The sequence below is a fragment of the Colletotrichum acutatum genome (genome assembly GCF_030867785.1).
Source record: "Colletotrichum acutatum strain CBS 112980 chromosome Unknown BDZ83scaffold_30, whole genome shotgun sequence".
NCBI classification, from domain to species: domain Eukaryota; kingdom Fungi; phylum Ascomycota; class Sordariomycetes; order Glomerellales; family Glomerellaceae; genus Colletotrichum; species Colletotrichum acutatum.
In genome coordinates this window covers 312,212-340,209 of record NW_026849024.1, presented here as the reverse complement: position 1 = coordinate 340,209, position 27,998 = coordinate 312,212, and the positions used below count along the sequence as shown (strand labels likewise).

General features: G+C 56.1%; 4 protein-coding genes across 4 annotated transcripts; 3 read left to right on the top strand and 1 right to left on the bottom strand.

The window, feature by feature from the left end:
• Positions 1 to 882: 882 nt before the first annotated feature.
• BDZ83DRAFT_574033 (uncharacterized protein) lies at positions 883 to 10,353 on the top strand (the record flags this gene model as incomplete). The annotated part of the gene is made up of 4 exons (XM_060504676.1): positions 883 to 3,563; positions 3,639 to 6,558; positions 8,374 to 10,047; positions 10,147 to 10,353. Coding segments are annotated over 4 exons (7,482 nt in total), but the record flags the coding sequence as incomplete, so codon positions are not given.
• A 498-nt stretch (positions 10,354 to 10,851) lies between these two features.
• BDZ83DRAFT_531679 (uncharacterized protein) lies at positions 10,852 to 12,759 on the top strand (the record flags this gene model as incomplete). Its single annotated transcript, XM_060503327.1, has 2 exons — positions 10,852 to 12,100; positions 12,218 to 12,759. Coding segments are annotated over 2 exons (1,791 nt in total), but the record flags the coding sequence as incomplete, so codon positions are not given.
• A 9,193-nt stretch (positions 12,760 to 21,952) lies between these two features.
• On the top strand, positions 21,953 to 23,859 carry BDZ83DRAFT_253218 (uncharacterized protein). The gene is made up of 2 exons (XM_060501944.1): positions 21,953 to 22,040; positions 22,096 to 23,859. Exon 2 carries the CDS (start codon positions 22,153 to 22,155, stop codon positions 23,584 to 23,586), a length of 1,434 nt encoding a protein of 477 aa, XP_060366803.1. The 5' UTR covers positions 21,953 to 22,040; positions 22,096 to 22,152; the 3' UTR covers positions 23,587 to 23,859.
• Positions 23,860 to 24,534: 675 nt separating this feature from the next.
• On the bottom strand, positions 24,535 to 27,674 carry BDZ83DRAFT_750663 (fungal-specific transcription factor domain-containing protein; the record flags this gene model as incomplete). The annotated part of the gene is made up of 4 exons (XM_060513946.1): positions 24,535 to 24,648; positions 24,713 to 25,993; positions 26,051 to 26,731; positions 26,823 to 27,674. 4 exons carry the CDS (start codon positions 27,672 to 27,674, stop codon positions 24,535 to 24,537), a joined length of 2,928 nt encoding a protein of 975 aa, XP_060366802.1.
• Between the last annotated feature and the right edge of the window lie 324 nt (positions 27,675 to 27,998).

The following is a 27,998-nucleotide window of genomic DNA, read 5'->3' as shown; positions in this document are numbered from 1 at the left end:
CGGCCCGACCCAGTCCCTATCCAGCAGCCTATTCCCATTGTCCCTCTCCCGTCCAAGGTATACGATGCAGAGAGATTCGAGGAGGAGGAGGAGCGCCGGAACTCCAAGCAACCCCGCCAGCCGCCCAAGGGAAGAAGCGCTGCCGAGAATGCCATCGCTGGCGTAAGCATTGCCGCTGCGGCTATGGGTGTGACCATGGCTGCTAAACGCAGGGACTCGGGCGAGTACATCGAACGTCGAGATGACCGTCGAAGTGAGGTGCGGGACCATCATCGGAATGACTTCCGCGATTCCTGGCAAAGCCGCCGTATAGAGGAAGAGCCCGAACGCCCAGTAAAAATCAAGCTGGAAGACCGCGACCCTCGTGATGAGAACGACCCGCGCCGGAACCATCGACGCAACAACGTTGAGATTGTCGACGATCGGGACAAGCGTCGCTCTGGCCGTTCCGATCCCGTCTATGAGGCCTTGAAGAAGCCCGACGTCGAGACTGACCCTCGCCCTGAGGTGTACAAGCTGCCCCAAGGTGACGAGATCCGAGTTGAATACGACCCAAAAGATGACCGCCGGCCACATGAGGAACCAAAGGAACCTCGTAGGGATGACCGTAAGCCGGTGGTGGTCGTGGATGAACGCCGGGATGCGAAGCGGGTAGAGAAGCCGATTGAGGCGCCCGGAGAGAAACATGGGGTGGAGCATCCCGAGGCCCCCAGTACACAAGCCCCTATTGACCCTTTCCAGTTCCAGGTCGCTGATGATGCCTTCCAAACACCAAAGTACGCCACCCCGAGGAGGCCGCTGACTCCCCAGGTCGTGACCGTCGACCGCGAACCCAACTTTGACGATTCCCCGCCGAGGAAGCCCGACTATTCCGAATCCCGAATGAGCCGCAAAGACTCCTTTGAACTCGAGAAGCGTCTGGAGCAGTATCAGCAAGGAGCACGAGACCGTTCCCGGACCCCTGAGCCGCGCCGCCGGAGGGATTCCCTTCAGGAGGAACAGCATGCTGCAAAGTCTATCTACGATGAGGCCAAGCATGCCACCGTGCCTATAGCCGCGGCCGCCATTGCTTCTGCCATTGCCGTCGAAGAGGAGAGATCGCGCAAGCACCGCAACGATCAAGTGACTGAGGATGGCTCCCGCGACAGATCCCGAGCTACCAAGGATGCCGTTCAAGAAGAGGCCGATCGGTATTACCGTGAGACTGTCATCGCCCGCAAGATCGCCAAGGATGAGATCCGCTCGCGTAGTGCGTCTCCTCATGATGAGTCTGTCGTCGGCAAGTGGCAGGACCACGATGAGGGCCCTGATATCGTCACCATCGTCACGCCGCCCGAGATGGATCATCCTCATGACAAGAGCCCGTACGACGCACCCAACGCCGATGTTCGCATTGATCATGTTATTATCCCCGACGAGCTTGCTCGCTTCCGTCTGCCTCACCGTCAACTCGATCCTGGCGCACAGCCAATCTTTCAGTCACGCGATCCTTCTGCTGAGCGTGAACGACCTCTGCTGAACCTCGTCTTACCCACACCCGTTGTCACCCCACGCCACACGCCCGCTCCTGAGAAACAAGCGGAAGAACAATCCTCTAGTAGAGGTCAAGAGCCTGTTCAACCACGGTCGGTTACTTCAGCTGAGCCACCTTCTTCTGCGACCGCGCCTGCCACAGAAATCGTTTTTGGACCCAAAGGCGAGGTTGTGGAAAGGCCGACAACGCCCACAGCCAAGTCAGTCACTTGGGGCGAGAATGAGACCAAGAGCTTCCAGATCGAGAGTCCAGAACCTCCTATCAAGGAGCCGTCCAGCACCTCTAGTAAGTCGAAGAAAAAGAAGAAGAAATTGGGCAAGAGTTCACCGTGGGGCATCATCGCGGCGGGCGTTGCCGGTGGAGCTGCAGCGGCTGCAGTCTCTGAAGCCTCGGAAGCCCCCAAGATGCGCGATCCTTTCGAGAGCAAGCCTGAAGAGGACAGAGAGAGACACAGCCCCCCAGAGTCACCAAAGTCTCGCAGCGTCGAGCCCATATCACCGATCATCGAAGCTGCCCCGTCTAAGCTCACCACGTCGTTCGAAGATGACGCAGACTTGCCTCCCGCTCCCGGTCCCAAGCCGTCCAGCCCTCAGACATCTAGAATGCCTGGCGCCTTTGCGGATGATCTAGAATTCGCCTCTGTTCTGGCGGCTGGTCTTCAAGACACTGGGTTTGACCCCAATATTGTCATCGACAACCCTACCTACATGCGTCGCGACAGCCCACCAGGACAGAGTGAGCCGGCCGTCTACCAGCAGCCGTTTGCAGAGACTGTCACCGACCTGGGCATCTATGGCCCCGATCATACCCATGATGGGCCTACTGCAGGCGACCGCGGCTTTGTCATTGGCAAGGTGCCAGAAACGCCAGTAGCAGAGAAGGAAATGCACAACGGCCCCGCGACCGACTCCCCTCGTGAAAAAGAGCGTCGTGACAAGGGCAAGGCTAAAGAGGTGCCATACATCGAGCAGGAGCCGCTAGTCGAAGAGGCTGAACCGTCGAGGAAGCTGAGCAAGAAGGAGAAGCGCAAGCAAAAGGCATCAAAAAGGCAAAGCCTCGACAACGCGTTACCTGAAGAGACGTATGATGCCCCCGAGTCAAGATCACAGCCTGAACCTGCTCCTTCGTCTGCACCGGCTCCCGTCTACGAAAGACCACACGGCTATTATGACGTTCCCGAAGCCACATCACGACCTGAGCCCAATCCATTTGCACCGATGGATCATGCATACGCTAGACCTCACAGCTACCATGATGTCGCCGAAGCCGCACCGCAACCTGCGCCAGATCCGTACTCGCAAGCAATGCCTACCTACGATAGACCTCACAGCTACTATGGCGAGCCTACAACGGCTTACCGAGACCATCCTGCTCCCTACGCAGAGACGGGCCCTTCTTATGAGAGGCCACACAGCTATTACGACACCCCTCAAAGCCCGGAAACCGTTGTGGCGCTTGGCCCGAAGACTCGTGGATTCCAAGACGCACCCACCTGGGATTTGCCCACCTCTTCTGCGACAACACACCCTCATGACGAGACTCCCGTCTCCAGAGCGGTGGAATCCGAAGCTGCTCCAACAGACCCTGAAGCCTCCACATCGACGAAAACAAGCAAGAAGGACAAGAGGAAGAAGAGTCGTGGCTCGAGATCTGACATCATCGTCACATATGACGACGATGAGCCAGAAACCCAAGAGCCATCTTCTTACACTGATCCGAGCACTTCCCGCGAGAAACTGCCTGAGAGGGATTCTTACCGGTCTACAGATCCCCAAGAGGCCGGCGACGATGCATGGGATGAGTCTGCGAAGAAGAAGAAGTCCAAGAAATCCAAGCAGAGCTCAGATGAATGGACAGACGTCGAGAAACAGAGCGATTACACCGCGACCCCAACCGTCGAACGAAGCAGCACTCGCGACGATCTTGAAGAATGGGACGATCTCCCGGCCAAATCTCAGCGGGATCGTTCCAAGTTCGAAGAGAGAGATGTGAGCTCTGTAGTATCTGATCCATCGAGCAGACGAGACAAGTCCGAGCGCCGTTCCAAAAGTAGCCGGATTGACGACCGCGACGTGAGCTCAGTTGTCTCTGATCCTGCGAGTAGGCGCGATAAGTCGGATCGTCGATCCCGGAGCAGCCGATACGAGGACGCAGACACCAGTTCGGTGGTCTCTGACCCCTCAAGCCGGCGTGAGAAATCCGATCGCCGGTCCCGCAGCAGTCGCTTCGATGATAGGGATGCTAGTTCAGTTGTGTCCGACCCCGCCACACGGAGCGAAAAGTCAGAACGCCGTTCCAAGAGTCGTCGTGAGGACGATAGAGATGCGGCTTCTGTAATCTCTGACCGTTCGTCTCGTCGTGAGAAGTCTGACCGACCCTCGAATGGAACTCGTTACGACGACGATGCCAAGTCGGTGGTGTCGGAAAGCTCCGAACGTAAGAGACGCAGCCGAGACGACAAGAAGAGTCCCAGGGAAGACGAGAAACGCAGTAGCGGCTTCTTCAACAACCTGTTTGGAAACAGAAGCAGCAAGGATGTTTCCAGCAAGGACGAGAAGTCGTCTTTTTTAGATAATGCCGGCACCCTTGGCGCGGGTGCCGGCTTGGCGAGCGCCGTGGCAGCTTTGGGCTCCATGATGTCCCGCTCCAACGCCACTGAACCGCAGTTGGAAGAGTCGTCAGATGTTCTTCGAGATCGCGAGAGATCCGCCAGTCCCCCGCGAGACCTTGACATCGTCGACCCTGAGATCGTGCCGCGGACTATTAGACCTGCCATCGACCCTCAGTACGGAGATTTCCTCCCCCTGCCACCCAGCCCAATGCCGCCCAGCACCCCTGGCTCTCCCACCCAGACAGACTTGGATGAACTTCCCGCCTTGCCCGACAGCAGGCCGGAGACGCCACCAGAGGAGCGGAGGCGTCAGCACGAGACCAAGACGCCAAAGACCCACGCGCGCAAGCGTAGCAACATGGAAACACCGACCAGAAGCCCAAGCCAGACAGCTGTACCCTTTAAGTTGCGACTGGGGCAGAGGTCGGCACCTTCGTCTCCCGGTACCTTCGGAGTCTCGCCAGTCACCTCCCCAGCAGTACCGACGTTCCCCGAGAACACACACATCACCCCTCCCCACCCCGCTTCCCTGTCCAGGCGCCCCTCGAGGCCCATCTCATGGGAGAACAGTCGCGAGATCAAGCCCCTATACCTGCTTGAACAGGCTCGTCAAGAATCAGCAGCCCAGTCAATGGAGCCACCCATTGATTTCCCGGAGCTGCCTCCGAGCGAGCCGTCATCGCGGGAGTCTCCTGCACCAGAATTCACTCTGCGTGATGAGGATGTGAATTACTTCCATCAACTTCAGGCATCGCCCTTTGAGCCTGACCTTCGTCTTGACACGGATATGTCGCGCTATCCTGAACATACAATGCGCCGTTTCAGCTCGCAGGAAACCACCCCGAAGGCAGAGCACGCAATCCAGCATACTGGTGCCATGTTTGATGCGGCATCGCCTGGTCTTTCCGCGTCTGCAGATACCGCCAGGGGGTTGGACTTGTCAGAGCATGAGCTAGAGAAGCTGCCCGCACTTCCTGCTAGCCCTATGAGATCTCCGGCGACGGCCATTGCCAGTCCTACTCACCGTTCGAACATCCCGGAGTTCAAGCTAGAGCAGCTACCTGCTCTACCCGACAGCCCCGTAACGCACGCAACTGAGATGGCCGAACCGGAACAAGTAGAGACCACGTCCAAAGAAAGAAGTTCGTATCTCCTACACATGACGCCCCCATCAATCATCAAAAATCTAATGGATCGTGACACACCAGACACACCATCAAGCCCTACACTCAACCGATCGCGCGACATTGCCGCCAATTTGACCGAGATTGACCACGATGGCCACTCCCGCGATGATGCTATTGGCGCTTTACTGGGAGGTGCCGCGGCTGGTCTGGGGGCTGCCTATCTCGCGGACCGTCTCAAGTCTCACGACAAGTCGGCAGAGATTGGCCGAGACGCAAAGACCTTGGATGCTCCCGAGCCAGTGGAACTATCCATGGTTGAAGGCAAAAAGTCCAAGAAAGACAAGAAAAAGAAGAAGAAGGGCAAGGATGCGTCAGTCGATGGCTTTACCCTTCCCTCAGATGAGCCTACTTCTCCTGCTCTTACGCCAGATGCCGACGAGGTGTTGGTGTCAGCGGAGCCCCTTGCAATTGACTCCATCGACAAGGGCTTCTTGCCATCAATAGACCAGGCTCGCACCGTGCCAATCGAGGAGCCAGTTCACGCCTCAAATAACAACACTGTTGACGTTGCGCCCGTCAACAGATCTGTGGAGCCCTCGGCCGCGATTCCTTCAGCCGCTGTCTCCTCGAACGATCAGACTACTTTGGATGTCTTACCACCGCTTCCCGATGCGTCAACCGATGAGCATGCGCTTCTCTCAACCGATTTTGGTTCTTCAATTCATCGCGCCGATGACCCACTGCTTTCAACTCAAGATACTCGGTCCATAGAGCCCACTGTTCAGGCACCCCACGCAGTCGAGGAACTTCCAGCTGTGCTTGATGGAAGTGATCACACCGGAAAATCTGTCGCGGAGGAGGACGTGCCTGTGAATCGTAGTGCTCTGGCCGAAGACATTGCTCCCGAAACCATCACACCCGAGCTTTTGCTCCAGGATGACACACCTGAGAAGAAGCTATCCAAGAAGGAGAGAAAAAAGCAATTCAAGATCAAGAAGGCTTGGGAGCAGGCTCAGGCCGAGATGCAGGAGCTCGAACGATCCGCCGAGTCGACTGAGCAGAACAGCAAGGCTGCCTCAGCAGACACAACACCGCTGCCCGCCCTCGCGCCTGTGTTTGAACAGACTGCGGAGACGACTGAAGCCGAGCGAGCCGCGGGTTTCCCGCTACCTGAGGTCTCGGATGAGGTGTTCGAAGCTCCCCTGGAGTCACTAGCTGACGTTCAGCCCACGCCCAAGCCCGAGATTGCTATCGAAACAAAGGCACCGTCCGCTTTCCTACCCACTGTTGAACAAGCGGCGGCTATCCCTCTACCTGATGCCTCAGACGAAGCATTTGATGCTCCGCTTGACTCCTTGCCCTCTATCGAGCACAAGCCCGACACCGCTCCCGATGCAAAGGAACTGCCGAGTTCCTTGCCAATCCTTGAACATGCCGCGGAAACCTGCGAGATCGAGCAAGCTTTAGCTGAACCACTCCCTGAAAGAGTTGAAGACATGTCTCAGTCAAATATCAAGGAGGTGCCTGAAGCGCCGGTCAAGGTTGAGGAGCAAGTCAAGACTGAGGAGGTGCCCAAAAGTGAAGAGGATCCCTTTGCTGGCTTGAGCAAGAAGCAGAAGAAAAAGAAGATGGCAGCAATGGCAGCTGCTACTGCCGCGGCTGCCGCTAGCGCCGCTGCAATTGTCACCAACGAGGCTGACTCTTCTGAAGCCAAGGAACCCCCCATCTCCTCAAGCCTCCTTCCCGAAGCCGTCTCGGAACCGCCAATTGATGCTGAGAAGGCATTGGAGACCATCACGGAAGCCGAAACAGCTGCAAATGTTCCTCTCCCTGGGATCTCGGAACCTGTCCCGGAGACCTCTCACGAGACTAGAGAAGCCCTCGAACCAGTCAGTGCTCCCAAGCAGAAGGAGTTTTCTGTTGTCGAGCTTGCTACTGCTGTTCCACTGCCTGGGCATAATAATGGGTCGCTCGAACCGGAGATTGAACAGGCTCAACCCGAACAGCAAGCTGTGGTTGAAGTGGACCCTTTTGCTGGTCTGAGTAACAAGCAGAAGAAGAAAATGAAGGCTGAGATGAAGGCAGCTGCTGAGGCCCCTGCTGTCGCCGCCGCCGCTGTTGCACCTCCTGAGCATCTTAAGGAGTCGCTCAAACCGGAAGCTTCTCTCGAGCCAGTCGATGCCCCCAAGGAGAAGGAGTCTTCTGATGCCGAGCTTGCTGCTGCCATCCCACTACCTGAGCAAGTCGACGAGCTGCTCGAACCAGAGGTTGAACAGGTCAAGCCTGAAGAACATGAAGAACATGTCAATGAGTTGCTTGACCCCGAATCCGAACAACCCGAATTCGAACAAGCCAAACCTGAAGAGCAGCCCGAGATCGAGGACAAACCAGTGGTCGAGGAGAAGTCGGCGGTCGAGGAGAAGCTAGTGGTCGAGGAGACGCCAATGGTTGACGCGGACCCCTTTGCTGGCTTGAGCAACAAGCAAAAGAAGAAGAGGAAGGCCGAGATGAAGGCGGCCGCCGAAGCTGCCGAGGCTGCTGCCACTACTGGCACTACTGCCGCTCCCGAAGTTGCCGCCGCCGCCGTTCCACTTCCTGATGAGCATGTCAACGAATCACTAGAATTGGAGGCTGAACGACCCAAGCCCGAAGAGCAGCCCGAGGTCGAAGAGAAACCAGCGGTCGAGGAGTCACCAGTGGTCGAGGAGAAGCCAACGGTTAATGCGGACCCCTTCGCTAGTCTCAGCAACAAACAGAAGAAAAAGAAGAAGGCTGAGATGAAGGCGGCCGCCGAAGCTGCTGAGGCCGCTGGTATCGCTGACCCTTCTGCTACCGAACCCGCTGAGGTCAGCAGAGCGGTGGAAATCGAACAACCTGCCGCCGCGTCACCCGCTGAACCCATCGAAGAGAACAATCCAGCCACCGAAACGACTGCTACTCCTGAAACTAGCATCTCTCAAGTCAAGGAACCCACCGAGCTTGAGCAGCCTGCAACCACTTCTCTCCCAGACATCGAGGAGAAGAAGCCTGAAACAGAGCCGGAGCAGCCCAACGTAGAGGAAGATCCGCTTGCAGGTTTGAGCAAGAAGCAGAGGAAGAAGAAACTGGCTGAGATGGCCGCTGCCGCAGAGGCTGCCGCTCAAGCTAGCGCTGCTCAAGCCAGCAAGAGTCCTGAGCCGTCAGAAGTCCTTCCTGAGCCTTTTCTGGCACCCCCTGTCGATGTTCAGGAGGCCAGAGACACGGATGAAGCTGAAAAGCTGCCGGCACTCCCGGTCACGGAGGAGCCGGTTCCCGCCCCCGTCCTAGATGCGGCCCAAGAACCATTGCCCGAGGTCAAAAATTCCAAGGAGGGAGTCGAGACTGAACTGCCTGCCTCCCCTCCAGCTCCTGAGGCTTCAATCACCGACACTAAGAAGGGTAAAAAGAAGAAGAAGGGCAAGAAATCTCTGGATGCGACAAACGAACACCTTCTATCTACTTCAGCCCCCGAGCCCTCAGCTTTTTCTTCCCAACAAGGCACTCCTACATTGGACATCGAGGCAAGGTCTCTTGGCCCCGCTGACGACATTGCATCCGTGCAACAAGAGTCCATTTCCGAAGCGCCAGAAACCAAATGCGCTGAGATCCCGCAAAGCCTCCCTGACCAGCGACTCGATATCCGAGGGCCCCATGAAAAGCTCGACACACCATCGGAATCACTGCCGCACCTCTCCGAGTCTAACGATAAGTCAGTCGACCCATCCGACAGCTTGGCTGAGCAGCAGATTGCAACTGTTGACCAAGACGTCAAGCCTGGCGACACCGACGTGGCGGCCATTGACAAGACTCAGCCTGTACCTCTAGCACCAGAAGAAAGTCAGGTCACGCTTGAAGACGACCCCTGGCAGCTAGACGAGGACCCATGGCAACAGCAGCTTCCTGTCTCTGGTCAAGAAGACATATCTGCTTCAAAGAGCGACGAGGTTTCGCAGCCGCCGGCCGCCGATCAAATCATCGATGACACCCGGATTGAATCGCGAGAGGCAGAGGTCCTGGTTGAGGCCGAGTCTACTCCCTTGTCCAAAAAGCAGAAGAAGAAGCTGAAGAAGTCCAAGAAGGAGCAGATTGCTGAAGCTTTGAACGAACCTGAAGCAAAGCCTTCTTCCACCGAAACGGCTGCAAGCACACAACCTTCTGCTGCGGAAGTGGACTTGGTACCGACCGATAACGACACTTCTTTAGCTGTCCTCGCAGAACCTGCTGCCGACAATGCACCAGTCGAAAGGCCCATCGCAAAAGTATCGGAGGAGACGTCCGTCTTACCCGATACTGAACCAGATGCTACCACCATACCTCTTCCAGAGGATGATGCCGACTTCGTTGAGCAGACCCACCGAGAAATCATTGCCGAAGCGGATGCTGCAGGAGTGCCTCCTCTGGAAGACGCTGCCGAAAAGCCCGAGGTATCTGAGCCAGCTCCGGCTGAGAAGGATGCAGCTGCGGTCCCTCTTGCGGAGGATGTTACCGAAAGAGCCTCCATCACCGCGCCTGAAACTCCTGACAACGTGCCAGCAGTTGTTGACAACGCAATGGCAAATTCTGAGCCTAGTCTCATGGAGCCGCCACCGGCTGAGCCTATTCAACCTGAGGTATCTGGCAAGAAGAAGAAAAAGAAGAAGAAGGGCAAGGGTGCTTCGCTATCACAGCTGGACGACGTGATGTCGTCTGAGCCGACACCTCTCCAGTCCACAGGTATTCAGACTCCTACCGCTGAAGCTCCCATCAACAAGGCTCCCGTCAATGAGACTGCCGCTACCAATGTCCTTATTGGCGAAGGTCCCGTCATCGACACCCCGGCGTTCGATGCTTGGGGTATCGAGAGCCCTGCTCCTGAGTACTTTGCCAACGCTCCTGCCACTGAAGCTCCCTATGTGGAGACTCCTTCCGTCAAGACTCCTTCCGTCGAGACTCCTTCCGTCGAGACTCCTGCCGTTGAGACTCCTATCGAGACTCCGGCTGCTGAGACTCCGGTCGCTGAGACTCCGGTCGCTGAGACTCCGGTCGCTGAGACTCCGGTTGTTGAGACCCCGAAGGTTGAGACTTCGACAGCGGCGGCAGAAGCGCCCGTCTCGAAGGTTTCAACTACAGATGAACTCGCTGGAGACCCGTCCAGCGAGAAAACCGTTACCGATACCGACGCCTCTGAAAATATTCTTGTGAACGCACAACATCAAGAAGATAGCAACCTTCAGACGGCCAAGTCGGACGTGCTAACCGAAACGGCCCCAGTCACTGCGAACACTCCCGAGACTCCTACATCTCCTTCAGCTCCGGCCGAGGAGACCTCCAAGTCCTCCAAAAAGTCGAAGAAGCAGAAGAAGAAGGACAAGAAAGCAGTCGAAGAGAACATCCAGTTGCCCGCAGTCATCGACGAAGAGCTCCCTGCCGAACTCGCGGATACTATCGCATCCAATCCACCGATTGATGAGAAGTCATCTGCGACTGACGTGCAGAAAGCCGATCAATCGCAGGAAATTGATGCCAAGCCAACAGATTTTGCTGAAGAGGAGGCAACTCAAGTGGAACCTCAAACGCCAACAATGACCGAAAGCCAGGACGAGGCTTTCCTCACACCTCCGCAAGGGCCTGCGACTCCCATTAGCCCAGACGAGGTTTTCGAGAATGCTTCTCAGGAGCCGACACTTGTTGACAGCCAAGTTGACTTGCTTGAGTCCAAACCGCAAGAAACCTTCGCCGAGGACCAGCAGAATCGTGGTCCGGAGTCTCCGGCTGAACCCGAGACAACATCATCCAAGAAGAGCAAGAAGAAGGCCAAGAAGGCTGCTGCTGCCGCTGCTGCCGCTTTCGCTGCTGCCGCCACATTGGAGCCAGCTGTTGAGGACGCTACCAAGGATTCGGACAAGAAGGATACTAAGGACGAGACGGTTACGGATGAGTCGATCACAGACAAGACGGTCACAGACATTGAAAACCCCAACACGACCATTTCAGACAAGATTGGGGAGATGGAGCAATCATCGCAAGAACCCACCGCGAGCGGAGAATTCGCTACGGACAGCAAGATTTCAGAGGAGGCAGACCCAGGACCAACTGTTACCAAAAAGGGAAAGAAGAAGAAGAAGGGCAAGAAGTCTTCCACCCTGGACCCGGAGAGTTCCCTCGAAAACTCGGCAGATGTAGCGAATACAAGAGAACAGTCCGCTTATTTGACCTCTCCATCGGGAGAGCCTAGCAGTGACGAAATCCCCTTCCCGCAAGCAGGCACGCCGACAGAGGCTGAGTGGCCGACTGCTACAACTGCGGGCAAGAAGAAGAGGAAATCCGTGACCTGGGCACCTGAACTGGAGTCTTTCTCGACCATTGTTGAGCCTGAGCCTGAAATACCTCATGAAGATGACAACGGCTTGGAGACGGCAAGCAACACCGAAAGCGACTCCATATCTGAGGCATCTTCCGCAGTCGAGCCAAGCTCGGTTCAGGATGCGTCAAGGGCAGGGAAGTTGCCCGAAGCAGGCAGTCCAGGCGATGTTCCGACCTCGCAAGGTTTAGACGAGGACGTCGACCAACAAACAGCCACATATGTGGCGGAGAAGGATCTCGACTCTGATGGCCAAGCACAAGTGCACCCTGCAGGCGAGCCCAGTGAGGAGGCCCTGCCCACACTGCAAGACACAACCGCGAACCCCAGCGATGATGTTCCGTCATCTACTGGGCTGAACACAACCACGCGGGGAGTTGCAGGCGAGCCAATGGATTCTCTGACCCGGGAGCCTTCAACGCCTGCCTTTTCCAGTGAAGGCGGCGCTGAAGTGGCCAACGAGAAGGGCGGTGAGACATTAGAGCGGAAGCACGAGGTAGACGCGGAGCAGGTGGCTAGGGCCCAGGCTGGTGCTACATCGGACCCCGAAGCTGCGGGCCGCCCTGACACCATTGACGAACCATCAGCGGGATCCAACGCTCAAACGGGAGAGGTCGGCAGCCAGGACCCCGGCCTGCATGCGGGTGTGGAGCCGATTGACGACAAATTACTGGAGAACACGCAAAACTGGCGGATAGCGGATGCCCAAGCCGTGGGACCGGCCCTCACCGACTCGGCCCTGGAGCGTCTGGAGGCTGGAGACCCACTTCAACCCCCGGTCACAGCCTTGGCGAACCAAGACACAAACACGGCGATCCCCCAACCTCTAGGACAGGGCACACAGGAGGGACAGGTACCCAGTCAGACATCATTGGAGGTTGGCAAAAAATCTGACGCGGGGATTACTGACTCTACTGCCGAGACCGAGACCCTTCTGCAAGACGTTCAACAACTAGACAAAATTTCAGACGTCGAAAAGAAGGAAGAAGAAAAGAAGGACCAGAGAGACGAATTCGATTCTCTCGCCGCCAATGTTGGATTCTCGGGTCAGTCAGATCTATCGGAATCTTTGGGTCAACCGATCTTGCCGGAGCCGCAACTAGAGCCGCTTTCGGAGACTCTTCCCGGCCTTGAACCAGCAGGGGACCCGAGTACCACTCACGACCCCCAACAGACCGAGACACAAGTCGGTCAGGGAGACGACGTTGTTTCTGAGCCCTCAAGCTCGAGCAAGATGTCCAAGAAGGAAAAGAAGAGCAGCAAGAAGAAGACCAAGGCTGCAACATCTGAACCAATTTCTCAGGATGATGCCCAAAATCTCAAGTCACCGATGGTGGACGACGGAGCCCCGGCTGTCAGGGCCGTTGACGAACCAGTCCAAGCACCGGAGCAGGCGGGGCCGGATATCACGGACGCCCCGGAAGCAACCACCGTAAGAGAAGCAATTGAGGCTGGCGAGGATGAATGGGCAATTCAACCAGCTGGCAAGAAGAGTAAAAAAGACAAGAAGAAGAAGGCTGCAGCTCAGGCATCTGCTGCAGGGGAAGAGCAGAACACCGAGCCTTCGCCTGCGCCTGAAACGCGCGATAATACCGCCGAGCCTGCAGCGCCTTTACAGTCTTCAGTAAACGAAGCCTCCAAGGGCGATGATGCTGGCGACCACAAGTCAACAGAGGAGTCTGCGAACACCCCGGAGAGTGCAGAGCCCAAGCAAAGCGAAGAGGTTCAAGCCCCGGCGGAAAGCACATCAGATGAAGTCCAAAGTTCACCACAGCCAACGACAAAGGATGAGCTTCCAGCTGAACCAGCAGAGGCTGACATCAATGACTTTGAGCCGACGAAGAAGAGCAAGAAGGACAAGAAAAAGAAGAAGAAGCAGCAAAGTCTTTCATTAGATGACAGCCAGGAACTTCCCCAACCGGAGACTCCGCTAGAGGAATCTTCCTCTGCTTCACCTCACAGCGCCCTTTTGCTTGGCGACGCAGCACAAATGCCATCTGAAGATGTGCAAGCTTTATCAGAGCCAGCGTCCAAAAGCCCGTTAAAGGCCGATGCTCAGCACGACTCGACTTCGAAGTCTCAGGAAGCACCACCGGCCCAGGACTCACCAGCAACTTTGCAGCCTACCGACCTGGAAGCAGGAGCCTCCTCTGCCCCTACGGCTGAAGAATCCGAAGTCAAGCAAGAACTGCCATCAGAGCATTCCGGCCAAACTGATTCTTCTCCAGCAACGCTCGAGACACCTGCAGATAATACCACTCCACTTGCAGAGGAAGAGTTTCCAGCTGTCACCAAGAAGTCCAAGAAGGATAAGAAGAAGAAGAAGGGTCTTGCTTCCGACACCCAAGATGAGCCGCCAGCCACCCCGGAACCGCAGCTCGTGGCAGAGGAGATTGGCCTGTCAGATGCGCCGCAGTCTTCTGAGACGTCAACAACGCCTGCTGTGATACCAGCCGCAGAGGAGTCAAGGTCCAAAGCCGTGGAGGAGGTGGCCACCCCACTTGAGGCAGCGGCAAACACTGATTCACCAGCTGTTGTATCTGAGAATCCCATCTCTGAGAACCAGACGCCGACTACTGCGGAGGAAGAGCTTACTACCTCGAAAAAATCGAAGAAGGACAAGAAGAAGAGCAAGAAGGACACCGCGCCAGATATTCTGGAGGATTCTCCTGCTCCAGGGGCAGAAATCACGCCTGAATCGATACCCACATCGCAGGTGGAGGAAGCTCGCGAAGAAGCAGTCGTTCTTGGTGATGAGGTGATCGCCCAACCGAAGGACATCGCGGAAGAGCCCATAGTCACGACTGAGATTCCCGAGCAGCAAACGGAGGTATCTGTCAAAGTAGAGCCTGAGCAAGAAAAGGGTATCGAAGAGACGGCGCCTCTAGAATTTGAGCAGCCCAAGGTCGAGGAGGATCCCTTCAAAGGCATGAGCAACAAGCAGAAGAAAAAGAAGAAGGCAGAGATGGCCGCTGCTGCTGCCGCACTGGCCGTTGCTACTGAAGCCGCTGCTCAGGAATCCACGCCTGCCGCCGAGCAACAGATCGTCGACTCCACGCCTGCTACTCTTGAGACCCCGCCAGAGGCGCAACCTACTGAGGAAACCGCTGCCGAGGGACCTTCTGCGCCAGAGCCGCAAACCGCAGATGAATTCAAGACGCCAGAGGTAACACCAGAGTCGACGAAGTCTGAAGAGGATCCGTTCAAGGGTATGAATAAGAAGGAAAAGAAGAAGAAGAAGCTGGCCGAGATGAAGGCGGCCGCTGAGGCTGCTGAGGCTGCCGCCACTGTCGAGGCTGTCGAAGCCGAGAAGCCCACAGAGGACAGCGCTGCCGCTGAGAAGCCTGTCGAGGCGCACCCCACAGAGGACTTGCTTGCTGAGAGAACCTCCACCGAGAAGGGGCTTACTGAGAAGGAGCCTGCCGTTGAGAAGCCGGCCGATGAGAAGTCTGCCGATGAGATCCCCATCGAGACACATTCCACAGACGACACGCCCGGGCCGGAAACTACCACCAAGGACAAGGCGCCTGTCGAAGAGATGACTTCTGACAAGACTACGATTGAGACGCCGGCCGAGGAGCAGTCCGCCGTGGAGCTCGAACGCGCGGCGGAACCAGAAGTTGTGTCAGAGGCAGTACCAGAGCCAGCCAAGGCAGACGAAGACCCTTTCAAGGGTATGAACAAGAAACAAAAGAAGAAGAAGATGGCCGAGATGGCTGCCGCCGCCAAGGCTGCCGAAGCTGCTGCCGCTGGTGAGACTGTCTCGGAGGCCCAACGAGTACCTTTTGAGCCTGCTCCAGCCAAGCTTGTCGACGAGGAGCGTGTTGTTGAGGCGTCTGCTGCCAAGGAGGCTGCAGCTGAGTCGAAGTTCGTGCCTGAACCGGAGCTCGAGCAGCCTCAAGTCGAAGAGGATCCTTTCGCTGGCCTGAGCAAAAAGGAAAAGAAGAAGAAAATGGCTGCAATGGCCGCTTCTGAGGCCGAAGAAAAGGCAGTTGAGCAGATAGTTGGTGAAGACAAGGTTGCCGATGAGATACCTACGGATGTAGCTGTTGAAGAGATGCCTGCTCAAACCCCACCTGCCGAGGAGTCGACTCTTGCCGACAAATCCACCGATGAGAAGGCTGTCGAAGATGCGCCTGTCCAAGAGGTGCCCCAGGACGAGGCTCAGGACGAGGCTCAGGACGAGGCTCAGGACGAGGCTCAGGACGAGGCTCAGGACGAGGAGGACCCCTTCAAGGGCATGAACAAGAAGCAGAGAAAGAAAAAGATGGCCGAAATGGCCGCTGCTGCAAAGTTGGCTGCAGCCACTACGGTTTCCGAGCCTGCCACTACTGAAGCTCCACAGGTCCCTGAAGAGAAGCCCGAGGAGGTGGCAGCTGAGAGCAAGATCGTCGAAGAGACTTCTGCAGAGGCAGCTGCCGAAGAGAAGCCCAACAACAAATCCGAGCCGGCATCACCTAATGTCGAGGAGGACCCTTTCAAGGGCATGAATAAGAAACAGAAGAAGAAGAAGATGGCCGAAATGGCAGCAGCTGCTACTGCTGCAGCCGCCGCCGGAGTCATCGTAGCTGAAGTCAAAGATGTCCACCACGACAAGGCTGCAGAGGACAAGGCAGACATCTCATCCGAGCAACCACCCGCATCTGAAGCAGAGACTGCCGCGACGTCTGAGGAAGCTCCTAGGGATGTTGGTCCCGAGCTTCGCGATGTGAATCAGGCGCCAGAAAAGGCTGAGAACCAGGTCGATACTTCCGCAATCCCGGATGTCAATGTCGATGACGAGTTCCCGATAATCGAGAAGAAGGCGAAGAAAGATAAGAAGAAGAAGGGCAAGGTTTCGGAAATCGTCGAATCCGGCCTTTCGATTGAGACTACCGCCCAAGCAAACGAACCTGCCGCAGAGCCTTCTATCGAGGCTGTTGCCGAGACAATCTCAGTGCCTCTGCCGAGCAATCCTCCTGTAGCTACCGAGCGCACAGATGTGGCAGCAGAGGAGCCTTCTACACCAGCCACAATTGAGCAATCTGCCGATCGATCGATGCATCTTGAGAGCCCCAAAGCACCTATTGAGGAGCCAGCCAAAGAGGTCATCGAAGCAGTGGCAACAGACGAGCCTCACCTGGATGCCGATATTTCTGCTGCCCAGGAGTCTTCTAAGCCTGTGGAGGACGACTCATTCCCGAAGCTGTCCAAGAAGGATAAGAAAAAGAAGAAAAAGGGCAAGCTTCAAGACGACTCGAACCCCCTCTCTGGAACGGCAACACTCACCGCCTTGGAGCCTTCAGATCCCCTTGATGTGTCTACTCCCGATGTTCAAGGAGCACCAGCCGCCGCTACCACCGATGTTCATGCATCTGACCCAACCGAATCGACCAAAGAAACCTCGGTAGACATCTCGGAACCCCAAGCAGATGCCGTGACTGCAGACGCCAGAGAGACGGCAAAGGTGGAAAACGAGCTCCCTTCTGCTGTCAGTGAGGCCGAGGAGGTGCACTCAGCAACCGCAGAGTTGCCGACCATTGATACAGATGTTACTTCAGCTCCAGTTGCAGACTCTTCCGCTGAGATTGCCGCTGTGGCTCCCTTCGAGACCCCTGTTGAGGCTTCCGCCGAGATTCCAAACATCGACGACGAATTTCCAGCCTTCCAGAAGAAGTCAAAGAAAGACACGAAAAAGAAGAAGGGCAAGGTTCAGGATGACATTGGGATCACATCGGGAGCTCTCACCCCAGCTGAGGTACTCGAAGCTGAGAGTCAGCAAATGCAGCTGCCCAATGTCTCTGTCGAGCCGGTCGAGACTCTTACAGAGGCCAACTTACCCTCGGCTGAGCCAACCTCCGCCCCAATTCAAGAGGTGGAGGACCGTTCCGTAGCGGACACTCTCGCACCAGCGCAGATGCCCTCGGCTCAACTGGAGACTGCCATCGATGAAGATTCCATTGTTGAGGACTCCCAGCTTCCAATCAACGCACAGGTTGACGAAGAATGGCCAGAGAACGCGCCCGTCAAGAAATCTAAGAAGGACAAGAAGAAAAAGAAGGGGTCTATGGCCGAGGAAGATTTCGATCTTGCATCTGGGACCGAGACCCCGATGGGGACCACTGTCGAAGACAACAAGAAGGAAGTAGCACATGTTGACGATGCCACAACTACCGACAGGTCCCTGACCTCTGATAACAAGACGGCATCAGATATCCCCCTTGCTGAGGCCTTAATGGAAGCGCCACTTGAGGCTGACTCTGCACAAGTACCAGCTCAAGAGGTAGCACAGCCTTCGTCATTACAGGATGTCTCACACGAACAGTTGGTGACAGACCTACAACAACCTTCTCCTGCACTCTTGGCCGAGAACCAGCCTGAGCCATCAGCTTCGAAATCTATCGAGCCTGAGCCTGAGAAGACTGCCGAGGAGCCGTCAGAGTTAACAGTCAAGAAGTCTAAGAAAGACAAGAAGAAGAGGACGTCTATCTTGACCGATCCTGAAACCCCCCCTTCAACTGCTGAGAAGCAAGTGGCCACCTTAGAACACACTGCCATCGATTCTGTCAAAGAGTCAAGCACTACAGAACCCATCTTGGAGAGCTTGGCCGTCGAGCCTGTGGAGGAAACAGCCCTGCCTACTGAGGAGTCGGCTTCAGTGATTCCGGAGACTGAGCCCACAACTGTCCACTCCCAAGACGCCCAGCCAAGACATGTTGCAGAGTCAGACGTGCCAACGACCACTCTGGACCTCCAACCCAAGCCAGAAGCGCTGAACAGCCAATCTGGCGCTGCACCTCGGACTGAGCAAGAAACCGTCGCTCCCATCGCAGCCGAGAGCTTGCCCGAGGGTGCTTCTGATCAAGTCCGTTCAGTCGAAAGTTCCAACGTCGTGGCCGAGCCAGAGGCCGCAGCCCCTGCTGATCTCGACGATTTCATGCCTGCGAAGAAGAGCAAGAAGGACAAGAAAAAGAAGAAGCGACAGAGCCTGGCATTCGACGATGCCGAACTCGAGTCGCCCCTGGCTTCTGGTACGGCAACACCTAAGCTTGAGTCAACGGAGCAGCAAGAAACCGAGCGAGCTTTAGATCAACAGCCTCTTCCAGTGGAAGATATCTCGCGACATGAGGACCATGCTTCGAGCGACAAGCCAGCCTTCACAAGGGATGATCTCACAACAGACAGATCCCTCGATTCCACTTCATTGCCTCAATCCCTGCCCACTCTCGACGCCTCAGCTGGCCCCCAAATGGTGGACATCATGGAACCTGAACGCCATGAAGATCTCAATCAAGTCCAGACAATCTCCGACGACACACCGGCTGCTGAATCTACGCCGCATCAGGTTGTCGGTGTTGAGACGGTCTCTGCTGACCGGGTGGATGGAGTCTTGCCTAGCGCCCCAATGGATGTGACTGAGCAGGACAACAAGCGCTCCATGGAGGCAACGAGCGCACCAGATGTCCGTGAAAGTGCAATCCCTGAGGAACCTGAGGAGACCTTCGTCATCAAGAAGTCTAAGAAAGACAAGAAGAAGCGCGCCAGCCAGGTGCAGTTTGAGGAGCCGGCCACGCCCATCCTCGAGACCACCGAAGCTTCTGGGCAAGCCGCCTTTGCCGAGCCGGGGCCTGGGGTTGTCCCTCGGGGGGTCCTTCAGGAGCCTGAAGTCGTTGACGTTGCGCCGCAAGAACCCATTGCGGAGGAGTTCGTCTCCAAGAAGTCTAAGAAGGACAAGAAGAAGACCAAGAGACTATCCTTTGCGGATGAGCCAGAAACAATCGTTGAGGAGCAGACCAGCGCCCCAGTCTTTACTGAAGGCGACTTCACCGCATTGGGGACGTCAAAGAACCTCCCAGACACCGCTGCCGAGACTGATGTTGCGAAGAGCTCTATTTCTCTGGAAGATCCAGGTTATCAGACAGCGGTGATGCTCGAAGCAGAGTCAACAACTCAGCCCGTCGTTGCTGGTGATGATGAATGGGACATTCCCGTCACCAAAAAATCGAAGAAAAACAAGAAGGGCAAGAAGCAGTCAATTTCACTGGACCGCTCTCCCATTAGCGCCAACTTTGAGTCTGAACAAGAAACGATTGTGCCTGGACCTAGCCGAACTGAAGATACGAAAGACACGGTTGAGTATTTCGACAGTGCACCTCGCGAAATCACTCGAAGTCCTTCAGCGCCACCGCCTCCAGAAACCGCATCAGCCATCGAGTCACCTGCAGGCATAGTTCCCGAGTCTGTTGGTGTTAATGTCTCGTCCCCTACTTCGAACAAGTCAGTAGACATCGATCTCACTCCCGCACAGGAGACCAGCAACGTCGTTCATGAACTGCCCTTCGATCAGCCAAACAAGCGCAAGAAGATGAAGACGAGAGAGTTATCCGACACTCTCCTCCCCGAGCCGATTGTCAGCTCTAGGGATGTTGCTGCTGCGTACTTTGATGACCGCGAGACTCCAGCTGCGGGCATCAGCAAGATTGAGGATGAGCTCCCTACCCCGGAAGCTGATCTACCTCGTGAAAAGGATATTACTGGATCAAGCGCAGGCAAAGATGAGCCTCCTCGGGAACCAGAACCAGCTGCATCCCTAGACATCGCTGCTTCGTACATGGAGCACAAGTATGACCATAAGCCAGAAGGATCTGTTCAGCCAATCACACCAGAGAGGAAGGCACCCGAGTCACCAGGCATTGGCGCCGCGGTCGGGGCAGCAGCACTGGCGGCCAGTGCAGCAGCCCTTGCTAGCAAATCGAGCAGCGGTAAGAAGAAGAAGAAGGGAAAGAAGTCCAAGTACGAAGACAAGCGCGCGGCACAAGAGGAAGACATGTTTGATGATCCTTCTCTCTGGGAAGGTGCCGATAGGAAACATGTCAGCGAGATTGCAAGCAAAGAGGTGGAAGGCTTTTGGGGCGGTGGTGAGGATGTGGCCGATGACCAGCTACCTGAGCAATCGACAAGAACAAGCATGATGGCGGACGACGTTTTTGGTCCCTCGCTTCAGCAACAGGAGGGCGTCCCCATTCAAGCACAGGAGACTATCATCCATGAACAAGAGCCCAGCGCGTCTCCAGTATCTCGAGGCTTGGTAGAAGACATATTGAAAGGAAGGTCACAGGAGGAGGAAAAGGCCAAGGACATTCTGAGTCTCACAGCACCGCTCAAGGAGAGGGCTCAAGATGACAACATTGAGAGCCCGATTCTTGGCAGAGAAATCGGAACAGAGCAAGTGAGCGAGCCTGCCAACATCACGACACAACAACGCTCATTGAGCCGGGCTACCAGCTCACCCATGACAAGCACCATGGTCAGCGATATGGATGAAGCAGTCGATCGTGGTTTCGAGGCTGAGGCCCGTCGCGACCTATTCGTTGGACGTTCACCAAAGAGCCCTGAGCGGACCTTTGAGATGAGCGGTTTCCGGAGCCCGGTGCCGAGCATCTTGCCGCCTGTTCAGGAGGAGGGTCACGATGGAAGCGATATCGAACCTCGATTGTTGTACAGACCTGCTTCTCGCACAACCACGGGCTCACCTGACCCAACCCGAGACAGCGGGTTTGTACCCAGCTCGCCTCACCCTTTCAGAAGAGCAGGTTTCGACAATGAGGAGCAACGAGACAGCGGAGTTCATCTTCGCGACTGGCAAGAGCAAAGATCACCAGGCCGCGATGGACAACGGACTCCGGAGTTGAGGGTTCACAGAAGCGAAAGACGACGATCTAGAGAGCTGGAGAGAGCAAGGTCGCCGGAGAAGACATCACTGATCGAGGGAGAGGCTCGCGATCACCCACTTTCCAGGACACCCGTACTGCGGGAACCTGCAGGAAGGGAATTGACTCCAGAGCCGCAGAAGCACAAACGGGGCATCAGCCCAGAGCTTGAGAGACGAAGAAACAAGTATCAGGACCTGGCGTCGGCTGCCTTGGCTGGTGCAGCAATCAGCAGCACAGTCTCGTCACCGCGCAGCACTCCGCCACCAGGTAATCGCAGCGTTTCCGACAGGGTCGCACGGCTGCAGTCGCCAGCACCTACAGAGCCTATAGCGCGCAGGTCCATGTCCAACAGCAGCCTGTCACGGCACCGGCGGGCCACTGGGGCGCTAACGCCAGAACCACTCAAGTTCCGGCCTGAGAGCCCAGGCATCCAACGATCAGGCACTGCCACCCCGCCTCTTCGCCGGGTCGACAGGCGTGTAAGCGGAGACTTGCGATCCATCAGCCAACGAAGTCAGCTTGACCTCAACAAGGACCCCAAGGACCGGACCAGCTCCTCCAACACCCCCGTCGCCAACGAAGGTCGTGTCCGTACCAAGGACATGGCCGACGTCTTCGTAAGTAACGCACATTTTTTTATCTAATATTTCTCCCTACCTGCTTGATTGCCTCACCGCCTGCGATTCCCAGGTGGTGTTTGTTTTTGCTGGAAGCGCTTGTGATAGCATCTCCAGCCACCGACACGACGAACTTTGACTGACCTTCAATCGTAGGATGGATTCGGTGAAGGCCGCATCGGCTCTCCCCGATCGCCTACCCGTCCACACAGCATGCGGCGTCGCCAGAGCATGCAAGTCCTCGAGCTCGAGTCCCGTGTCGAACAATTGATGGCGGAGAACCGGATGCTCACAGACGCCCGATCCCAGACCGATACCCACAACAGCAACAGAGCCTCTGGCATTCTGGCAGAGCGCGATGCCGAAATCGACGTTCTCAAGCAGTCGCTCGAATTTCTACAAAAGGAGGTTGCCCGATTGACAGAGGTCAATGAAGGCTTGAACAGCGCCAATACCCAACTTGCTGCCCAACACAATGAGCGATACCGATCATTGGAGACCCAGCACTCTGATGCCTCCCGGCAATTGGAGCAAGCGCGCACCGAGCACAACCACTTCCAGGAGTCACTCCTTCAAAAGGATGCCGAGATTGGCCGCCTACGCTCTGAGCTCGATGCGGCCAAGGACAAGATCCGACAGATGCAGCGCCAGATCCTGGCATCCAAGGGCGCTGACAGCGACTTCCTCAATGTCAAGGATGTCGACCACTTTGACCACAGATGTCAGCAGCTCTGCTCTCACGTACAACAGTGGGTTCTGCGCTTCTCAAAGTTCTCTGACATGCGCGCCTGCCGCAAGACAAACGAGATCAATGACGAAAAAGTCATTGACCGTCTCGACAACGCCATCCTTGATGGCACCGACGTGGACACTTACCTCGGCGACCGTGTTAGGCGCCGAGATGTGTTCATGTCCATGACGATGAACATGATTTGGGAGTTTGTGTTTACTCGTTACCTCTTTGGCATGGACCGCGAGCAGCGACAAAAGCTCAAGTCGCTGGAAAAGTTGCTTACCGAGGTCGGCCCTCCCCCGGCCGTCCGACAATGGCGCGCCGTCACCCTGACGCTGCTCTCCAAGCGCCCCAGCTTCAAGCACCAGCGCGACCTCGACACTGAGGCCGTGGTCCAAGCCATCTTCCAAACGCTGTCCAGGGTCCTCCCTCCCCCTTCCAACCTGGAGGACCAGATCCAATCACAGCTGCGCCGCGTGATGCGGGAGGCCGTCGACCTCTCCATCGAGATGCGCACCCAGCGCGCCGAGTACATGATGCTCCCGCCGCTGCAACCAGAATACGACGCCGACGGCGAGCTCGCCGAGACTGTCACGTTCAACGCGGCACTCATGAACGAGCGCAGCGCCGACAAGTCTGCTACCAACGAGGCCCTCGAGGCCCAGAGCGCCGTTGTGCGTATCGTCTTGTTCCCGCTCGTCGTCAAGAAGGGCGACGACGGTGGTAACAATGACGACGAGATTGTTGTGTGTCCTGCCCAGGTGCTGGTGGCTCGGCCCAAGGGCAAGTCCGTTAGGCTGTTTACGCCCGGGAGCGACGCTGGCGGTGCGTCGCTCAGCGGGCAGACGGCGGCCACGCGCAGCGATCTAAGCATGGGTACTTTCTTGCCCGAGCAAGCCTCCAACTTGCGATAAAGGAGCTTGCCTTGGCGATGAGTACCATGCCTATGTGTGAGAGAGAAGAGAGAAAGTAATATGCGAAGGGAAAAGATGGGTGTGGTATAGATGTAATGGCACGGGTGGAGGTCCCGGAGAACGGGTTGTGGGACAGTACATTATATGGGACGATTAAGTACATTGGTGTCAAGGGAAACGGGGATACCAAACAAACAAGAACAAACTCCAGATTACGACGTTTACGAAATATTCCCATTGTTCTGGCACATTGGGAGAGGGGACAGAATGGGACGGACGGGCAGGGAAGGAAAGGCTAAAAGACTGGCTTGTGTTTTTTTTGTTTTGTTTTTTTCATTATTGCAAAGTGCACGACGATACCTCTTGGGTTACTACTATTTCATATTTCACATTATTTGATCTCACCCAATCATGAAGAAAGTTCCCGTTGCAGTTTGTGCTGTATCGGTTGATTCCCTTTTGCTCCAACGATTGGACATAAATTAGTGAGTTCCAATGTCAAGTAAACTGACTGTCCTGGTAGAGAAGATTTGGCTCCTGTAAGAGATGACTTCTATTACGCTCTGCCTCATGCAAACACATCACCTACATCATCCCCCCACTAAACTCCCTCTAGGCATTTCAGTCGTTCATGGTGAACCATTAGTACAACCATCCTCCATTGCTAGTCCTCCTCTATTAACACTCGTGATCAAGGGATGTCTTCCCATTCGTGAAACTTTTCTCCCCTTGTGGAAGACTTCGCCCCCATCAAACTCCGCGTTACGCATAAATCAAACCAAACAGGCGTAAATCAAAATAGCCGTGGTATCGTGGGATCTTTTGAGCTCCAGCAGCTAGCAAGCAGTAGCTTTCCAACGCATCGAACGTGGTCGCGCAAATGGTCGAATACATTGAAGCAGGAAAATAAGCATAAACAGCAAGGAATATGCCCTCTTATATTAACGCTCATCGTTGAGCCCAGTGGAACCCGTTCACCAACCCGAGCGTTGGGTCGTTGTAGCCGGCAATGTTCAGTTCGCCCGTGCTAGGATCATGAGGGAATAGACCGTTGATGATATCCTGGAGAGAGATAAACAGTCAGCAAATTGCGAATCACTTGTGTTGCGGCACGAGATGGACTTACCCAGTCTACACTCTCGAGAGGGTTCATCATATTCATCGGTTGCGAGGGCCTGTGACCACCCATACTAGCCCCGTCGCTGACACTCTCCGGACTGTCCGCGTTTACAGGTGGCATGCTCCAGATGGCCTCGCCGTTTGAAACGCCCGCAAAGACGATGCCTGGAGGCGGACCTTGCATCTGAGCGTTGGGCGGAGACGCCATTCCCGGTGACCCCATGCCGCTCATGGGTGAAGATTGTTGCATACCAGGACCACCCATGCCAGGCTCTGCTTTGAAGCCCATCGGCATGCCCTGTCCGGGATGTGGCTGCTGGGCGTTTTGTCCCCCCTGGTTTTCGTTTCTCACGTTGACGGCCGTCTTGTTCAGCGGTGCTCGAGAGGTTCCTGTTGGCGCACGCATCTTGCGCATGCCCTGGTATGTTGCCATTTTGCTCATGATCTCACCCAAAATCTGCAAGCCCTTCATCTCAGGCGGTAGAGTCCGGTCTGTGCCGAAGACGTAATCCAGGCAAGCCCAGATACGGTCGGCCTCCCTATTCTGCGGTCTGTAGTAGATCTCAGTGGCCAAGAGCAGAGCAATCTGGAATTGTTGGTAGGCGCCTAAATACCAGGCCCAGTCTCGGAATTGCGGGTCGTTCTCAAGCTGTATCGAGATCTCAATGATCATGATGCCAGAGGTGACGAGTAGGTTGTTGAGGCGGTGGGTCATGGGACTGTTGGCGTTGGCGTGGTAGGGGTGAAGGATCATGACGTGTAAGCGGTAGAGGAGCAAATTCATGACCAACTTCGCGTAGCGTTGAATAGGGATCTCGCCATCGAGCAAATGTTCGTACTTTTCCACCATTCGCCGCCTAAAGTTTTCAATCTTCTGGAGAACCGCAGTGAGTGTCGTTTTGCGTGTTTCGAGCCTGCGGCGGTCCAGCCAGATTACGCGCATCATCTCGTTGCACTCGGTCCGAATCGCTGATAGTAAAGAAGAGGTCCACACGTCTGCGGGCTCAGGGGGTGGTCCGGCGGCGTAAAAGTCTTCTTCTTCACAGTTGAGCGGGAGCTTGGTGTCGTAATCTTCCCTCCTGATAGCCGGCCTGGGGCCTTGCGCTTCGCAGGTGCGAATATCGAGGAAGCAGAGTTGATGCCAGATGAGTCTACGAACGTGAGTGTCCAGAGGATTCAGTCCGTATGTCTCTCCGTCTCTGTGCAAGCCCATACACTCGGCCATCCTGACAGCTGCACCGACAAGAACAGAGTGAGCTCGAGATACCTCGGCTCTGCAGAGAGGGAGCTGTGGTTGATGTCAGTCACGAACATGCTGAAACACAAACAAACAGGCGCAACGTACCATATACATGATGAAAGCCTGCATAGTTTCCACTCTAGTTGTGCGTAGGAAATTGGCCTTTCCGAGAGCTCTCTCTGTCTCGGTCTTCATTCGGTCGATCAAGTTGGCTTTGGTGACGCCAAACAACGTCCTTACTGTCGGATCGTCCATACTCACCGCGGCACTGAACCAAGCCGCAAACATGACGGCTTGTGTAGAGGCCCTGGGTTCAATATTGCTGTAGACTTCATCCCAGAAGTTCACATACTCAGCCTCAAAGGACGGTCTGTGGACACATCGTGCAATGGGGTGAACCGCTGCAAAGTATTGTTGCGTGAGTCGGTCAGCAGCCTCCTTTTGAGGTAATCTCCTATCAAGAGAGAGGGCCTCGGGGGTGTGTCCAAAGAAGAAGCCACTCGAGGGGGGGATGTAGGATTCGCCAGGCCTCAAAAAGTCGGGGATCGAGTCACCAGAGCTTCCGCTCACGACAGACATGGCATCCATGCCGGGTGGTGGACCACCAAAGCCGGGATACCCAGGAGGCGGTCCACCACGGGGCGGCCCGCCTCGTCCGGCCCCGCCCATGCCCCTACCGCCCATCATGGCCATCATTCCTCCCATGCCACCCATCGGGCCACCCATCGGGCCACCCGGAGGCGGACCCCCCGGAGGACCCCCCGGGCCAGATATGCCGGCCGAGATCTGACTATTGCGTTAGAAAATCGCCAACTCGAGACAGATGATTACAATCTGGGATTTGTTTCATGGAAAGTAAAAGTAGAATCGGACGCACCTCTTCGGCTATTCTTGGTCTGGATAGGCCACCGATGCGCTCTGTGATACGCATGCGACCAACTTGTACTCCCAGGTCAATGAGATCGTCGGTTCCGTCTGCGTCTTCTTCGTACGTGACATCGAGAGCCGTCATATCTGTCGGCTCTAGATCGCGCTCCTCGGCGAAGTCGTCCTCGACATCGTCGGCGAGGATGGCTTGCTGCTGGGCGGCTCGGGACGTTTTGGCGACATCGCGCTCCAACTGGCGCTCCAGTGATCCGACCTTCTCCTTGATCTCTGTAAGACGGAGCTGACTGGCCTCATCGAGCTTGGGGCTAAGGTAGACGCAGTCGCGCGAAAACTTCATGCAGTTGACACATGGCTGAGACTTGTTGCACTTGAGCTTCCTGCGCCGGCACTCAAGGCAGGACGTAATCATGCGCATGCGCCTCCGGATAGGCTTGGAGGCGGGACTAGGCGCTCCCGACACAGAGGCGGCCGGGGACGAAGGGCGGTTGGGTGGCAGACCGGTCATGCCGTGCGGCGCGGAAGACGTTGCTGAGCCCGGTGAGTGAGCGCCGGGCATGAGATCAGAGTTTGGTAGGACGCGGGGGCTCGTCATGGAAGGCCCTTGTGCGGTTGGGCTCACGGGATTGATCGAGTAATACTGTGGCTGGCCATGGGGTGATTGCGCGGGTGTTTGTAAGTGAGAGTGGCCATGATGGTAGGCGTGTGCTTGTGCGTGAGCGTGTGCTTGCGAGTGCGCGTGTGCGTGGTCCATGGGCTGAGCCGAGTAGACGGCACCACCACCGGCGGCGGCAGCGGCAGCGGCAGCAGCATGACGTGCAGCGGAATAGTGCCCAGAATCCATTTGATGGTTGGTTGGGGGTTCGGGCGCCCGTGTGATCAGATCTCGGATTCTTGTCGATGGCCGAGCGTTTGGAAAAGGAGGGTGTTATGAGAGGCTGTCGGGATGAAAATCGAAGCAAACAAGACGGTCATTCGTTGAAGAGAGTCGAGGATGCGGTCCAAAGAGGATAGGAACTGGGAACGGTCGAGGGTTACCTGGGTGTTCCGGGGGGAGTTACGGACGTAAAAAGGGACGTGGGAAGCTACAGCGTACGGGTGCGAGCCGGGTAGCCAGTGGTGAACGGAGATATGTGAGAGGAGCGGGCGGGACATGCAGGAGAGTTGA